The sequence below is a fragment of the Hydra vulgaris genome, chromosome 03 (genome assembly GCF_038396675.1).
Source record: "Hydra vulgaris chromosome 03, alternate assembly HydraT2T_AEP".
Lineage (NCBI taxonomy): Eukaryota > Metazoa > Cnidaria > Hydrozoa > Anthoathecata > Hydridae > Hydra > Hydra vulgaris.
In genome coordinates, this window is record NC_088922.1 from 54,083,108 (window position 1) to 54,101,304 (window position 18,197).

At 28.6% G+C, this 18,197-nt stretch overlaps 1 protein-coding gene and 1 long non-coding RNA gene across 2 annotated transcripts; both read right to left on the reverse strand.

Annotated features, from left to right (window-relative positions):
* Positions 1-3,353: 3,353 nt before the first annotated feature.
* Positions 3,354-5,265, reverse strand: LOC136077777 (uncharacterized). The gene is made up of 3 exons (XR_010637270.1): positions 5,109-5,265; positions 4,942-5,025; positions 3,354-4,836 (listed from the first exon to the last, which is right to left on the reverse strand). It is a non-coding gene; the product is annotated as an uncharacterized LOC136077777 (long non-coding RNA).
* A 1,588-nt stretch (positions 5,266-6,853) lies between these two features.
* Positions 6,854-17,530, reverse strand: LOC100200488 (probable small nuclear ribonucleoprotein G). The gene is made up of 4 exons (XM_065793693.1): positions 17,391-17,530; positions 13,960-13,982; positions 7,182-7,306; positions 6,854-7,020 (listed from the first exon to the last, which is right to left on the reverse strand). The coding sequence occupies exons 1-4, from the start codon at positions 17,420-17,422 to the stop codon at positions 6,970-6,972; spliced, it is 231 nt and encodes a 76-aa protein (XP_065649765.1). The 5' UTR covers positions 17,423-17,530; the 3' UTR covers positions 6,854-6,969.
* Positions 17,531-18,197: the final 667 nt, after the last annotated feature.

Genomic DNA, 18,197 nt, shown 5'->3' on the forward strand with positions numbered 1-18,197 from the left:
TTGCACCCCAAAAACCACATCACTCTTAGATTGAACTGGGCTCAATACTATCAAATTACGGCGATCTATACTGTAGGCCTTGCCAACGCGAAAACGACGCATTTGACTGGGAGACTATTTTAAAAACAGAAAAAGCTAAAAAAATCTGTTAAGTAATTTTATATTAACTCAAACTTTTTTCTATCATAAAGATTTACTTCTTAATTTATAACTATATATATATATATATATATATATATATATATATATATATATATATATATATATATATATATATATATATATATATATATATATATATATATATATATATATATATATATATATATATATACAGCGCCAACAACACGGGGGAGGGGGCCGGGAAGCCGGGGGCCCTACCTTTTTATTAAGGACTTGTTTTTATTTTCAGAAATTTCTTTATACAGAAGACTTTTTTAAATATTGAGATTTTTACCCCTAAACTTCGAAACCTGTGTCGTCGGCCCCTGCGGCCCTGATATATATATATATATATATATATATATATATATATATATATATATATATATATATATATATATATATATATATATATATATATATATATATATATATAAATTCATGACAATTTCGATTATTTTTGAGCTGGTTCTTTATTTGAGCCTATTTGTTCAAAAAAGAAATTGAGAGTTTAATTTACTTATAGGTGTCATTTAGGAAATGAACGATGGTCCATCAAATAAGCAACTGACCATTAGACCCAGTTTTTGCAAAAGAAAGTTGTGTCGTCGAATGCTTTTCTGAATAACGTACCACCATGGTATAAAAGCATTTTTTTAACATAAACTTCATCATGCAATAAAAAAGAAAGTTTCTGTTTATCTTCAACAGATTTGAAAAATATTAGTCAAAAATCGGTGATCTGTTCGCAATTGATTTTACAAACTTCTGGATGTAGCAAAGTACTGAAAAGATCAAATAATAATCTCCTTAGAATAAATCTTACAGCCAACACTCTGTGTACCCATAGTAGCTAAATGTTCCTGAATTACAACTTCTTTTCTTCCAGGAATCAAATTCTTCAAATAACGTAAAATTTCTCCTAATATAAAGCATGTGCTGATTTTTGAAATCCTGTTTTTAGAAATTGTAGGAACTTTTATTTAGGCAACATAATGATAAGTTTCAAAATGCGAATCCTAACTAATCTTGATTAAAAAACACGGAACTCCATTTGATCAACTTGTGATTATGATAGTGTTATTAATCATAAAGCATACTAATGGAACACCTAAATCTCTTTCATTATTTAAAAGAATGTTTTCGTCAGCAAAAATTAATCTTTTTTTTTTTAAAAAGTTAAAAGCGAAATTTCGAAAAAACGAAGAAGCACGAGCTGTTGAGCGTAATGGAGGAAGATGGATGGGAATTTGACAAAACAAGGTAAGGTATGCCTGACCAAACAGATGGTGGAAATTTAGGACAATACTTTTCTTTAATTATTTTTCAAAATTTATCGGTCAATGCAACTCACTAACTACAGTGTTATTAGTTACTTTAAGATTTGCATTTGGAATTACTTTAATCCACATTTGTTTTTCTTCTTCATTTTTAGGAAACCGATATACTGAAAGCTTTAATTTATCAGATTTCTTTTTTGCAGGTAAAAAGTTTGTAGTGCAGCAATAAATGCAACATTTTTTACGAATATTTTAATATCACTAACAATGCGATTATAGTTAGGGGTCGTTCATAAAGTACGAATGCAAAAAATTCAGAAACTTGACCTCAAAGCCTTTGGTTTCGGCACCGGATCCCAACTTTGAAGACACATAAATATTTATTTTAATAAAATTAATTTACTAAATGAATTGTATGTGTGTATGACCGAGAGGTTAATGCCTGAGATCGCATCTCAGACAAGTCGTAATTTTTTTTTTAATTTTTATAAGTCATAAATTACTTTTTATTTTTGAAAATTTGTTTTAATGACAAATCAAATAAAAATAAACTGGACGATTTTTTCAGGCCCCTCTATTTAGTAAGTTCGTGAAAAACGAGTCTTACGCAAGATGAGTAATATTGAAAACAAAGCCTGAAACCCAGAGCCGGGGCTACCCCTTATCCCCAATTAGGAAGAAGGGGGCAATAAATTAAAGCTTTTTTTATTTTTAATAGCAATACCAATCACAGGTTTTTTTTTTGGAGGGAGACTCTGACACATTAGCCACGGCAATGCTAAATCCTGTTTTTTGCAGGCTTAAGAAAGGGTTTGCCTAAAAAACAAGCCGGCCTTACTCAGGGCCAGCGTATGTTTAGCTGGTGAATTGTGGACAAAGATGATGCGGTATGGTTTTTTTTAAAGTTGTTAGTTATTTTAAAACATTTAGTTATAAACGAGTATTTGTTAATTGAAGACATAAGTGGATAAAGGTGTTATGTTACACCAATATGGAACTGAGATATCAGAAGTTAAAGTTTTGAACACATACTGTTCTAGATATTTTTATAAAGCAAAGATATGTTAATATTTATGGAGGGATATAGTAACCAAACACTTAAGATTGTGTATGTAATATTTAATTTCATGAAAAAAATGTGTTGTACATGTTTTTTTCATGAAAATTTGTACATAACGCCTTCATCCACTATAAGAAAACACATTGACTGCAATACAACTAAGTGGATGAAGGTGTTATGTTCATTTTTCACTAATAATATTACAATATTCACATAAGATAATACAAAATACACATGACTATATGTATGTTGTAATATTAAATAAATAAATTTTCTGTTTTACTGTGAAACTTTGATGTACACCGTACATAACCACAATAATTTCACTATATTAGACCCCTTATTTTATTTTTAAAAAAATGAATCTGTGCTCATCCGAATTTAACACAAATACATTCTTGACATCTTTCACAGAAAGCAAATGCTTGTGTTGTGAAAGAAGAAAATGGTCGGCAACGGGATTCGAACCCACGACCTTCGGATTGGAAGTCACCGACTGTAACCGCTGGACTACCAACCACTTTATTTTCTAATGAAAATGTTAATACCTGTGTATTGCTTGTTCTCAGTCTACATTTTTTCAGGACATTCTACTAATATCAGTCATATAACCTAATACATGATTATATTGTTATAACTTACCTATATCTGTGTTGTAAACATAAAGTAAGCATGTAAGTTGTAAGCATTTTTTATTAAGGCCAATGATGTACTGGGAGGTATTTATTTCAGCAAAAAGACACATTCTTTATTTATTTATTCTCTTTATGAACATCAAAACAATAATATTACAATCGATAAACAAAATATAATATAAATAAAAAGTATAAATCGATGTCTAGTGGTGGGATTATCGCTTATCATTATAAAAGATAATGGTCAAAACAACTGTTCATTAAAATATCTATACTCCGGTTTAATAAATTCTACCAATTTGGATAAATCATTTAATTTCTCCTTAGATATTGTTCCATACTTTCCATTATGCCTTTCAATATGAGAAATATTGGGTACACCCCCTCTTTTGTTTTTTATATGTTTTATATGTCCACTTTTTTGAAAGGGACACTCTCGTCATAAGACTCTTTATAAAGATAGGAGCCATATTCCTCCACCCTTTATCCATTTTACTCCATCCCTAAATTTGACTTGCTGATTATATTGAAATTTTTATTTTGGCCAGCACTAGAGTCTGACCAAATAACAAGGTGATCATATTTCTCCTCGCATGTCTCTGCAAACCGTAATACGCAGCTAGCTATTTCAGAGCTTCCCCTATTAGCCATGTCCTCCGTCCAATTGCAGAACACTGCCCTCTCTCCTTTCATAGACACTACATGAATCCCAAAGCTGTAAAACCACATGTGGCGCAGGTAGAACACTTTATTTGTTGTTATTTTAGGGAGTGGCATCGTTTGCTGCAAGTCAATCGTAGCAAATGCAGTCGATGTACTGATTTTTGCCCTTTCTCGATCAGTCTTCATAGCAGCTATTGCTGCAGACACATTATCTTTGTGAGGCACATTATCTCCGTTTTTATCGCATGTGCTACAGGTGTCGCTTTTTGGATAACCGAACGAGTAATTAAATTGTGTAACAAACACATTTGTGAAGGTACATTTTTTAATTTTATACATTTTGCTTAATTCCACTTTCTCACACTCTTCTATGTACGATTGGTACAACAAAGTAATATTGAGCACAGGCGATAAATACTTTTTATGAAATTTTTTATTTCTAGAGTAGTGTGACTCCTGGGAATTTTTTAATGTGGGCAATGATTCTTTGAAGAACCTCATCTTGCATTTTGTGGGGTCTATTTGAATGCCTCCCTCTTAAGTCCTTTGGTGGAGCAGAAACGCCATCATCAATCCTACTTTTTATAATATCCACTTTCTTCATTCCAATTTGGTAGAGGCTGCAGAGAGCTTTCTTACATATCTGGATTTCCACACCACTTTTAGATACTTTATAGAAATAAGAAGCACTTTTATGGGATTTTGCAAATTGTCGCATTCTATTAATGGCTGTTTTAGTAATGCATTTAAACAATAGGACGTTCTTTGCGTTTACATCCAATTTGTGAAATGCCTCTAAAAAACTTGCTCTATCTTCTTCACTGATCTTTGAGCTGCATTTCCAACGACAATTTTCTTTGCACAGAATGCCCTCATTAACCATTTTAGAAGGCATTTCTTTGTTCGTACCCTGACTTTTACAAGACTGCCCTCTCTCTCGCTAATGCCGCTGCCTTTTTTTTCCATGACTCAGGTTCACATTTTCGCTTTTTTGAAGTTTTCCCTTTCGGGGTAAAAGACTTCTTCTTCCTCTTTCCTATAAATAATATAATATATTATTATACAAAACATTATTTTACTATCAAATTTACATTGTATTATAGTGATATTTTTATGAACAATACATTTTGAAATATATTACCTGTAACCAAGTCATTGGAAGCAATTGCTGATGAATGTATCTCTACATCATTACCAGATGATTGAAGATGTGTATTCATGCCAGCTGTAATGTAAAATGAATATTGAGCTTTACCGTAATAATCATAACATATATCTGGATTAACGGAATATGATAAAATATCTCACCAATAGGCAGATTTTCAACGGTAATAGTCTCAGCTACAGCTTCAGGTAAATACAGGTTTTCAGATTGATTAACTGCAAAGAAAAGATGATTATATTATGTAGGTATATATCAAGTTTTACATTATTTGCAATTATAGGAAAACACAAAAATCACTTACGAATGGATATATATATATGATATATATATAATTATTTTATTAGTAGTTTTATCAATCAATCGCCAAAGTACTATTATAAAAGTTTTATAGAAATTACAACAATAACCTGAACGCAAGTAATTGAAGTTTTATAAAAAGTTTCTTCGGAATATTCTGGAACTTTAATTCATAGCCAGCGTGTTTTGTGAACCAATAGAATTCATTTATTTGTAGATTTGGCGGTATTTTTGTGTTAGCAAATATTTATATTATCTTTCCCGCAACAAGATGTTTTGAGAAATAATGGTAGAAAGGTTAAAATAATTCAGCTGAGTATAAAAAAAATATATTACCAATAGGCGATTCGTAAATAGTTATGGAAGTCATATCAGATTCTGGCAGACAAAATTTTGCAGATTGATTGTCTGTAAAAAACAATTTTTTAATAAAATTAAAGGCGATGGCAAAATAACAAATCGGAACAGCCAGCTCTAGTGTTGAATCGAATTTTTCAGTTTAAAATCATCTTACCTGTGTTCGTCACATGCTCTTTTTGATTACCATCCACAGATTTTTGATTGAGCACCATTTCTACAAACGTTTACCTCTTCGATTGTTCATATTCAATTCTCACAAGAAAAAGTCACTTTAACACACTCAAAATTAGTTTTAAAACGCAAAATATTGAAAAATAGCGTTTTTAATGGATGAATGTATTTAAGTCCCTTAACACTTACATCCACGTTAAATCGTGTTATGGGTGAATTAATATGTAACATAACTCCTTCATCCACTGTGGAAATCGTATTTTAGCACATTTTTGTGCGGTGTCATTAAGTGCATGTGAAAGAGCGTTACTTATCACCTTTATTTGTGTAAAAAAGTGGAATTTCGTATTTTTGCGACATGACACTTTCATCCACTTATGTCTTCAATTGTGATAAATTAGAAAAACGAACATTACTAAGGAATTTTTTTTAATTAGTGCGTACATATTTTACGCACTAATTAAAAAAAAAAATGACCCATACACTTTTTGAAAACCCCTCCCTCCTACGAACATACGTACTTTATGGACGACCTTTTAAGCGAAATTTAAAATAGGCCCCAAGTAAGATACGCCGTTTGCGCGTTGGCAAGGCCTGTAAGTATAGGTCACCGTGTATCAAACATGATACTTATAAATAATTTAACTTAATGATTAATAAGTTTAATTTAAAAAACAAAATTTTCGAAAAGCTCAAAAAATTACTTAAGGCCATAAAATAATAATAATATATATATAATAACTTTCGATTTACTTTTCTTATTATCTTCAAGATTTTAATTTAAATCTTAAAGATTTAAATACAGAAAATTTTCACTCCAATACTTTTTATTTTAAATCTAAATCAGCCTAGGTAGATCACAAAGAGTCTGGATTTAGAGGTGGATCTACCTGAAATTAACACAGCAGTTTCAAAATCAAATACCTTCAATCAAATTTAAAAAATGTCATTTTTATTAGCTTAATTTTTTTAATTTTATTAAATAATAATAAAAACTATATGACAACTGCGCCACTTACATAATTATGGATATTTAAAGCATCTTTCATAAAACCTCAAGTTTACCAAATATTATCTTGCTTACATCTATACAAAATCCGATAACAATATACATGAAAAGTTTTTAAACTTTATTTTTACTTCGATTGAAAGAAAATATGATGCTACATGTCTTCCTTATATTCTGTCCAAGGCTTCCATTAGAACAACACTATTTCCTCGAATAACCTTTAAAAAAATTTAGACTAAATTTTTTCAAGACAATAAAAAAAGATTTTTCTGATATAATTGTTTAAACCACACTTAGCAATTTAAATAGTAAAAAATAACAACAACAACAACAAAAAACACTGTTTTAAAGTTAACGATTTTTACTATTATATACATACCACCATTCCAATGTTATTTCTTTCTTGTGTACTTGTATTTTCAACAGTATCATCAATTACAAGATTCATAAAAGGGTCAAAACCACGCAAAATACCAGTGACGCTTCGGTTACAATTCAACTTTACTAAAAACAAAGCAAAACTTTTCAAAATTCTTAATTGTAATAAGTATTTGTTAACTTATAAAAGTCGAACAATAGTCTTTTTTAAAAAAGGAGACGAATAAGCTTGACTTTTTTCAAAAAAAAATTAAAAAATACCTTTGCAATAATTAGACATCGTATATTTAAAAAATGTGAAAGAAAGGTGTTTTTACTATAATGTAAAAAATATTAGAATAAAACATTAGAAATAATATGAACAGATTCATAAAGGGGCAATGAAGGCAAAATCTGAACATGATTTGAAATTTTTCTTTTTCAATTGATACTTGGTGTTTGCAGCCTTTTATAAAAGAGCATGTAATGTCAATAAAATTTTTTTTTTATGTAGAAATATGTTGTAAATTAAATATTGAAGTAATTAAAAATCACTGAAATACAATTATTTGAAAACGACTAGAGAATTTTATTTTTTGACTAACAACATATTTAGGCAAAATTTCTACATTTCGTCTATCCCTATAAGTCAGTTAATATATGTCATTTTAAATATATTTGAAGCAGAAATTAACAATAACAAATTAACAATAAAATATTAACTTACATTACAAATAAAAAACTAAATAAAATATAAAATATAAATAAACTAAATAAATAACAAAAAGAAAATGTATTGTAATGTTTTAATAGCAAAGATAAAACCATAGTTGCATGATAAAAAAAGAAACATAAAAAAAATTGCTTTAACGTCTTTTTGCTTTTAAACTTTCAATGTTCAAATTCAATAAAATTAAGTGGCAAGAGTTTTAAATTGGACTACTGGGACACCAACAAATGATGCCACTTTATAGTTACACTAGTTAAGACAGTATAAGATTGATATTCAAACAAAACAAATTTAAAAAGTCTAATCATTTGTGGGGTTGTTGAAAAAGTCTAAAAATAGCCCCTTCCCCTTACTAGATGGTCTAAATTTGCCCTGATACAAACTAAAAATTTTCAAAATTGAAAGTGGACAAAGCTTTTGATCTGACAAAATTAAAATAAAAAACCATAATTTTTTGCATGTTTAAATTATTAATAGATTATTACCTTAAACCTATGTACATAAAAACTAAAAAAATCCAAATATTTTACAAAAATAAAAAATTAAAATTATCTTTTCTTGTAATCGGTACTTGTATTTTACTGGAACCGGTATTGTATTTTATATTTACCGGTACTTGTATTTTAAAACTAAAAGCTATAATTTAAATTTTATTTAATTGTTTTCAAACACTCATTACTTATTTAGAACTATTTGTTAGTTTACACATTTGTCTAATAAACAATAACTATCTTCGAAGATTAAAAACCATATTACATATTGTGGGAAGAAGCTTTGTAACTTTTAAACTTTGTCGAAGGGTTTGAGCCCTAGTTATTAGAATATTATAAAAAATAATGAAATAAATATTTTTAAAGTATCAAGATAGGTTAAATTAGAAACACCATTTCAGATCAGGCCTATGACCAATACGATACTGCTACTGGTAATACGTAATCCAGTGCAACCTGTTTTATTTCCTGCTGCCTTGTACAACTTGCTTTCTAAACAAAGGCTAGAAGAAGCAAACATTCTGTTATCAATACTTATATAATAATCTGATATCTGTCTATAGTGATATCTAATTTTATGTGTTATATTGTAGCAGCCTTCTTTGTTTAGCCAGCACCTTTGCGCTCAAGCCTTTTCACGCTCGCCCGCAAAAACTTTGGCCAGTGAATATAAAACATACATTCACTATAATTTCCATTATTCCTTTAGGTGTAATGTTTTCCAAATGCATTTCTTAAATCTTCTGTTTAAAAGTCCACAGAACTTCTTTTAACTACTCCATGTCAAGACAGGTTCACAGGGTGTTTGCGATATTGGGAATATTTATTGTTATACTAAATATCGGGAAGTTGTATTGATATTGTCTTTTTACTTTAAAAAAAAAAAAAGGCAACGGAATTTGAAACTCATTGGGAATTTGGCGTTATATGCAGTGCTATTGGGCTGGCTTATACCCTTGCTCATCATGATCACCTTGCTACTGATAACATGTATTCCAGTACTCTATGTCCTGCTGCCTATAGGATTTGCTTTCCTAGGCAAAGATTCCATAAATGTTTCCATAAAATATCGATCTTAGACAGATATTAACTGCACCTAGCTAATGTCTTGTAGAAGACCTCCTAGTCAAAGTTTAGGGGTAAGCAGAATAAATCTGTTGGGCAGCCTCCCACCCCCTTTTCTTCATCTATTAGGCTGGCATAGATATAAATCTGTTTTACAATTCTTTCGTTCCTAGGATAATGAATATTGGATCTTCTTGACTCTATTCATGGGTTTTTGCTTATACCTCCTTGATGGCGGCTAGGAAACTCTTACTGTTATCATCTAGTGAGGGTACTTAAACTTAATTTAATGGTTCCGAGGCTGGCTCAGGCCTTGTTACGAAGCTTGCATTTTATGCATGAAATCGTGATTTGTGTACGCGTTCAGCAGTTTTACATTAGGCAAAAACGTTTTTATCACGGAATATTTAAATTATCTTTCAATAGCGTTTATGTGGTGTTTATTAAAAATATATTAGGATATAAAAAAAGCTTTAAACCACAACTGTGGTTTTTGTAAATGAAACAGATTATTTTATAAAATTTTATTTTCAAATATAAGACTATATAAAATATTATTTTATTTAAAATATAAAATATTATTTTCAAATATAATTTTATTTTCAAATATAAATAAAATATATAATTGAATATCATTATAAAAATTTAAATTTAGTTTCGAAGGAAACTAAATTTAAATTATTTTTTTTGGATTTTTTTTAAATTTAAACATCTTTGCTTGCAACAAGGCTGCAAGCAACCACTAATTAGAGTTGGAAGTTACTGGAAAAGAAAAAATGAAGATTGTAGAGCAAAATAACGATTTAAAGACGACTTAAAGGATTGCAAATTATATGAATCTGGAAAGCAAGATGTAGGAAGCGAATTCCAAAGAACTGATGTTTGAGGAAAAAAATTAGACGAATAAGAGATTTTGCAGCACTTAGGAACAGTACCAGAAAAAGGATGAGAAATAATTGAATGACGAGTAACACGATAATGAATTTTAGTAGATGGCACAAGAGATGGTAGCTCTTTAGAGCAGTGCCCATTATAGTATTTGTAGAAAAGAGAAAGAGAAGCAACATTATGACGATGTGATAATGGTTGAAGGTTGGCTGCAAAAGCAGGTCCAACTATGTTTACAATGCGCTTTTGCACCTTGTCTAAAAGAGAAAGGGCATCATTAAAAGATCCGCCCCAGATATGGCAACAGTATTCTATACAAGGCCGGATTTGAGATTTATAGATAGAGAATAGAATCCGGAGTAAGAAAGTGCTGAGCTCGATAAAGAGACACAACTTTAGCAGATGCTAACTTTGCAACAGATTTCATATATGGTTTCCAAGAATGATCAGAAGTAAGAGTTAATCCTAAAAGATGAAGGGTAGATGACTCATTGAGTACATTACCAATCATAAATATAGGAAGATCTAAATTATTGCGATAACGATGTCACCTCAGATGTGAGATTATCTGGAAGATCGTTAATGTAAATTAAAAAGAGTATAATGCCAAGAATTGAACCTTGAGGAACCCCTGAAGTTACAGAATAAGAAGACGAGTGCTGTCCATCGAGGACAACTTTTATACTACGATTGAAAAGGAAGGATTCAATTATCTTAAAGATGTTACCAGATACACTATAAGAAGAAAGCTTATGGAGAAGACCAGCATGCCAAACTTTATCAAAAGCTTTAGAAATGTCAAGAGCGATGACCTTAACATTTCCACCTTTGTCTAATGCATGATAAAACCTATCAGTTATTACTGTTAGCAAATCAGCTGCAGAACGAAAAGATCGAAATCCATATCGATGGTCAGAAAGTAAGTTATTAGATTCAAGATGAGAAATTAAGTGTTTGTTAATTAAAGATTCAAAAACCTTGCTTATGATAGGAAGAAGACTAATGGGACGGTAGTTAGACGAATCGAATTGCTCTCCAGAATTTTTGAAAATAGGGATAACGGACGCTGCTTTCCAGCAGTCTGGAAAACAAGACTCTGATAAGCACTTGTTAAATAGTTTTTGAGAGTATAGACAACAACTCTGAAGAACACTTTTGCAAGACAATAACAGGTATGTTGTGTGGTTCACAAGCTGTAGAAGAGTCTAAGCAGGAAATCACTTTAGATACAGAAGCTGGAGTGATATGAATGTCAAGCAATGGATCAACCTGTTTGTTGGCTATATCAGGTAGAATGCAACTAGTGGAATCAAGAGATGACAATGATGAAAAGTTCTCAGCAAACAATTCAGCTTTGTCTTTAGGGGAGGTGACAAAGTCTGAACCATACAAGAGAGGTGTAATTACAGATTTGGCCTTATTATTGATACTATTAAAGATTCTCCAGAAGTCACGAAAGTCTAATTTTTGTGATGAAATCTTGATGATATTTCTGATCAAAAAACAATTTGATCAGAAATAACATCGAAAAGAGTGCAGTCTTAAGATTAAAGAGACCAATATAGAAAAAAGAGAAAGGCAATTGAGTGAAGTGGTGCTAAACGAAAGCACATAAAAGAATATTATGGGGATTCAAACCTTGTTTCCTGACAAATGGGTGAACTCTTACGAATGTAAATGCCCAGGCCAAGCATGTGACTATTGGAGTCTTTACGAATTAGAGGAAGATAACCATCAACATTAAGATCACAAGATGAGAATTACATTTACGAATATCTTATTGGTAACTGATTTATCTATTTATAAATTGTTTATAATTTTTGTTTTAAAAATTACATTATATATGTAAAAAATTAAATAAACAAATAAATTGTGATAAACAAATAAAAAATTACAATAAGTATAAGATTGTTTTAAGAAATAAATTATAAGGAAATCTTTTTCAAATACTGAATTAAGATTTCATCAGTAACTTTTGTCATAATAATTTTTAATACTATTTAAAATTAAATTTAATTACAACACGGCATTAAAATAACTTTTAACAATGTAAATATCAAACTGAGTTAAAGTTACATTTATTAGTGTTATGCATTTTTGTTACGCAATAAAATCTAATAACCAGGCCTGCTGGTTGTAGTCAGGTTTCCAAAACTTTTTGGTAGCTCTCAGGGAGGCTGATTGCATTAACATTTGTAAAATATCAGAGTATTAAAAAAGCCATGTTGCAAATAGATAGTCCCTGTTAGTGCATCAAGTGTGCATTGTTCAGGCCGCAAAGGAGTCCAAATTTATGACTCTGGAGGGGGAGGTAATTATCAGAATTGAGATAACTGCACAGTTTATTGCTTGGAATGTTCTATGATTGACTGAAGTTCTTTTTACTTGAAACAAGACTACAGAACCCAAAAATGTTAAACCATTACTACTACCTAAGTGTTTCAACATATTTTTCACAATTATTTGTGGCCTTTTCATCAGTTAAATCTTAAATCTGGCAAAAATTCAGTAGACTTACTTGCTCTTTGTAAGGTGTAACTTCTTCAGATTTAGCTGAAGAATTAACACCTCACAAGGTGTTAATTCTTCAGCACCTCACAAGGTGTCACTAAATCTGAAGAAGTAACAGCTGAAGATTTCAGCTGTTACTTCTTCAGATTTAGCTGTTGGCTATTATCTTTAGATTTACATTTATTTAAGAAAAAAGTCTTTATTTCAGATGGTTGCTTTTTTCTATAATCTGTTTTTAGTTGAACTTCAAGTATCTGTTTTTAGTTTAATTTTGAGTAGCCATAGCATAATGGTTAGCGCACTTGCCTTAGAAGCTAGAGATTTGAGGTTTGATGCCACCCCTGGGCAAGTTTTATAACATCGGAAATGAAGGGAGGCATAAACTTCCTTTCAAATGCTATTCCACGTTGCCCTGTAATAAGACTGTATAGACTTCAAGGGGGACCTAAATATAAAGGTACAAAAAAAAATTAAAAATATAATGAATTTTAAGAGGTTTAAGGAGTTTCCAGGAGTAGTAGCTACCATGTATGAAGTCAATAAGCAATTAAACTTGATATTATTAAACTATATTTTAATGCTTATAAAACAATGGTTTAAAAGAAAATATTATGATTTTCATGAGTTTTAGTTTTTCAGATTTTCATGAGTTTGCTTTTAAAAAACTTCTTTTCAAATACTTTTTTTAAATTATTTTTTTAAAAATTTAAAACTATTGATATTTTATGATTCAAGTGAAAAATAAAATAAAAGTAAAATAAAAGTAAATATAAAAAAAAAACAATGTTGAATAAACTGATTTTCTTCACATTTAAGCCAGCTCAGATAGCTATTTAAAATCTATATAATTTTGTGACACAGTTAAGTATTTTTAATTTGGTTTTATTTTCATATTACATCTTACAAAAAAAAAACAGAGTTAGTTAGATACTTAAATAAATATGGTGCTGTAGTCTAAACTTTCTAAATCTATTTAATTAAGCTGTCTTCTTTGATTAATAGCCAAGAACGATTAAATCACATAAAAGCTCAATTTTTATATATACACCATTTAATAACCACATATTTTTATAAAAACAAACAATAACTCATATTAAATATTAAAAAGTACTTACAATGAAGACGCTTATCCATATATCTAAAAAGTGAAACAAACAGTTATAAAACAATTTTTATTATTAACAATTTTTTTCAAAAATATATTATGTTAAGTCCCAAGAAAAGTAAAAATTTTGTAAAAAATGAAAAAATAATAATTATATATATAATATACATACATATGTATTATTGGTTAAATTCTATGGCTTAAAAACTACCGTTTTTAACAAAAAATAAAAGTTTTTTTAATAGTTTTTTTAAAAGATTTTATTTAATTTGTGTTTTTATTAATTTATTTTTAAATTTTTTAAAACAAAACTTTGCTTCTTCTGAGACCCAACATGAAATACTTTTGAAACAAACTTGTCAAAAGTATATCATTTTTTATTCATTTTTTTAAATGTAAGTGAAGTTTCATCAAAAAAAATTTTTTTTAGTTTTTGTCAAAGCAATCAAAAAATTTTAAAAACAAAAACTATCGGACAAAGAATTAAAAATTTTTTTTTTAAATGTTTAAAAAACTGAAAAAGTGAAATAAAAAGTTTGACTCTTTTTAATCTGGGCTGGATAGAGGGGTAAAAAAAAAATCTTTATCTAATTTATCTATATTTTGAAACTGTATATATTTCAAATATTTATCTTTTTTCAGTGTAACTAAATTTTTTAGAATGACATATGATTGTTAGATCAAAGAATTTTCTAAAACAAGCAAAAACAAGAAAAATTAAACAAAGAAAAAAAAAAAAAAAGATTTCAAAATGCTGACCTCCAAAAAATTACCCATCAAATAGAATCAGAAACTCCCAATATGAAATTGTAAAACTTCACTAGTTGTCAGTTTATCAACAGCTGCAAATTTATCATTAAGTTTCTAAAGTGTGCAATTTTTTTGTTAAAGATGTTGGGCAATTCTTATGTCACATGTGTGACTCTGGAACAAATATTTTCAAATAAAAGGAGTCATAAAAAATAATTTACAACAGATATGCAAGATATATATTGCAAATATTATAGTAGAAGATGCCTGATGATGGGCCATCGATGAAAAGAGTTTCAGTATTATTACAGTTTTCAGACATAAGTATCTCATATGATTACCCAATAAAGCAGTAAACACTATCTTTGCCCTTGTCTCTAAACAGATAAGATATGCTATGCAACTATTGTTGTTGAAAACATTACCAGAAAACAATTGAACAGTGTTTCTACTTCACAGTGCACTTTGTACTTCATTTGGATATTTGTAAATATATGCCATTGCAAAACCTACCTGAAGAACTCTTTCTTCTGCATTCACCTTTTTTCAAATTCAGCTGCTTGAACTCTTTTTATACAATTGTGTTCCTGAAATTTAGATAAGGTAGATAGTAATTCCTCTATTACTTCTCCTATGCACCTATTTTTGGATTGTAATTGAAGACACTCAATATGAACTATTATAGCTAATGTCTATTGCTTTAAGTAATAAGCAAAAGTTCTCATGCAGTTTTCACTTACACTGGTCTGTGGGTGTTTCTTCTAAAAAAGAGTATATTTTTTGGCCTTAGCTTACAAAATGTAAAGATATTATTTATCTATAGGTTGATTGAAAAATAGAGTAAGCCTCTCTCAAAGACATAGTCAAAAAACATTTTCTGAGCTTTTTTTCTTTCCATTCTATTGATTCGTTTAATTGTTGTTTAATTTTGTCTGCAAATTTGTTTTCGTTTTTTTTGTTAATATGAATCCTTTTCTGTGCTTTTCATTTTGCAATTTTCATTTTTTACAGACTATTAATCCTTATCTTAATCTTAATAATCCTTATAAATTTTATTGAGCTTTTCATTTTCCTCTAAAGTTTTTCAATCTCTCAGCTCAAGACATTTTTATTTTTATCATATATTAACTTAAACTTAAAACAGGAGACTATTGAAATTTACCAAGACCTTAAAATCAATAACTTATAGAATTATTTAATTCATCTTTTCAAGCAAATTCAAACTGAAATAACTTTCAAAATACCACTATGTGGTTGTTTTCTTGTTGAATTTATTAAAGAAATTGAGATTAATTTTAAAAAAGTAAATTATATCAATACTATATTCATGTTAAAGGCATTTATATTCAAAAATATTTTTTATATATAGTATTTATAATTTAATTCCAATACACACCAATTATTAATTTTCTGATTTTAAAATTTAATGATCTTATCTGTGTAATGTCACACATATATCATTAAATATAAAACGTGTGACAAAGTTTTAAAAACTTTTCTTCAAGGTATTTTACTGTCATTAAAGAATCTTTTTTATTTTGTTTCTCCAAAAATTTTTGCTAATAACTAAAGATATTTTCAAAAAAAGCATTTTAGTTTGCTCACAAATAAAACTTTTTTTTTTGTGATATCACAAAAAGAATATTTACTGAACTGCAATATATATATATATATATATATATATATATATATATATATATATATATATATATATATATATATATATATATATATATATATATATATATATATATGAACTCTTCCTGATGATCCAGCATTGGTGAAACTTCAAGTCGAAGATAAAAGTTAGATAAGTGTTTTTTGCTAATTAATTATTGCTCTGTTCTTTAAGAACATTGAGCACTCTATTTGTATAATTCACTAACATAATTTACATATATGTATATATATATATATATACTTTTTAAAAAGCTAGATTTTTTTTTGTTTAAATTATATTAAAAATAGTTATGAAAATGTTTTTATGTAATTATAACAATATTAAATATTTATTTATTATAATAAATGGAAAATAATATACTGGCATTTAAAAGTAAAAAATTTCAAATTTTATTAACAGAAGAAATAATATCAATGTTTTTCCACACACTATACAAAAACTTCTAAATGTATTTTAAAATGTAAATTTAGTTAGCTTATTGTAAAATTATGCAAAAAGAATATAAAAAAAATGTGTTTGAAAAATTAGCTTTCTGGTTTTACTAATTTGAGAATCGGCCTGTTGGATTAGATGTAATTGGCCTGTTGAATTAGAAGTAATTTTTAGTAAAAATAAAATTAGTAAAATAAATAATGTATTTAATGGAACTTAGTAGCTTTGAGTTCTGTATGCCCAGGAAAGTCTACCTCGCCTGACTTTCATTACCCTTTTAAAAGAATGCAGATTTAAAAGCATTTGGAGATATCAATTGATTGGAGATATTGTACAGCTTTTAAAAGGAGCAGTTAGGTACAATTAATAAACTTATATCTGAGAAGTAAGCTACACATACAACAATAATAAAAGAATAATATATTCATAGGTTTTATATCATATTGCGTAGTCATTTTATTTGAGTTTTATTGATTTTTTGAGATGAGATATTAAAATTTAAATACGCAACTTAATACGAAAGTATATAAACTAACAATTAATATATCTCCTATATAACTCCAATAAAAATTACTCACTTTTTTAACTCTGGTGGGTTGGTTTTTGACATTTTAAGTAGATTCCAAAATAACAAGAAACGTCCTCTTTTACTACAATGAAACGGCAGAGAACGTGCTTGAATATATTAAGCTTTCATTTGGTCCGATTATTCAATTTCATCGGTGCTTTTATCATGTTACTAAAAATTTTTATTTGAGTATACCGAAAGAAGTCTTTTTTTTATTAAAAAACGCAGGTTTTTTCCATTTTTGAAAATATGTTTTTTTAAAATTGGTAAACATCAACGAAAAACAAGATAAAATATTAAAAAAGATAGGTCAAATGTTGATAAACGTAAGGCATACTTCGGCGTGCAACAGTGGGTCAGCTACGGACTAAAGTCAAAATTTTGACATGATCCAATCTGTCTGAAAATCATATGCAGTGCTCTATATATATCTAATTAAAGTTCTGGAGTTATTTTATTACATTTGTTGTTAAATAATTCTTAATCTTTTTCCGGAACAGCTTTATTATAATTTGGTGAAAAGCTGACAATTTTTTTATAATTTTATTTACGTTGTATCACAGTTTTATTTTATCATTTTTGCATAACAGCAGTATTGATTGCTGTTTTATCACAATTTAACATTCGAAAGGTAATACTTAGCCACAGTTATGGATGTTAATGTCATTATAAGGTGTAATAAATGAATATTAAAATAGGTAAAATACAAAAGTTTAATTTTATTACTTAAATGTGCCAAATTAAATGCATCTTTTTTGGGACGAATTAGGGCAGCAAATGAATGGTCATAAAATGTTCTTTAACATATAAGGAAGCC

Bases quoted from the DNA above. Each gene is read 5' to 3' on its own strand.
- LOC100200488 (XM_065793693.1), bottom strand. From the start codon at position 17,422: ATGTCAAAAACCAACCCACCAGAGTTAAAAAA. The intron at 13,983-17,390 runs GTGAGTAATTTT...TTCACTTTTTAG, and splicing joins AACCCACCAGAGTTAAAAAA to ATATATGGATAAGCGTCTTC. The intron at 7,021-7,181 runs GTATGTATATAA...ATTTTTTTAAAG, and splicing joins GAAATAACATTGGAATGGTG to GTTATTCGAGGAAATAGTGT.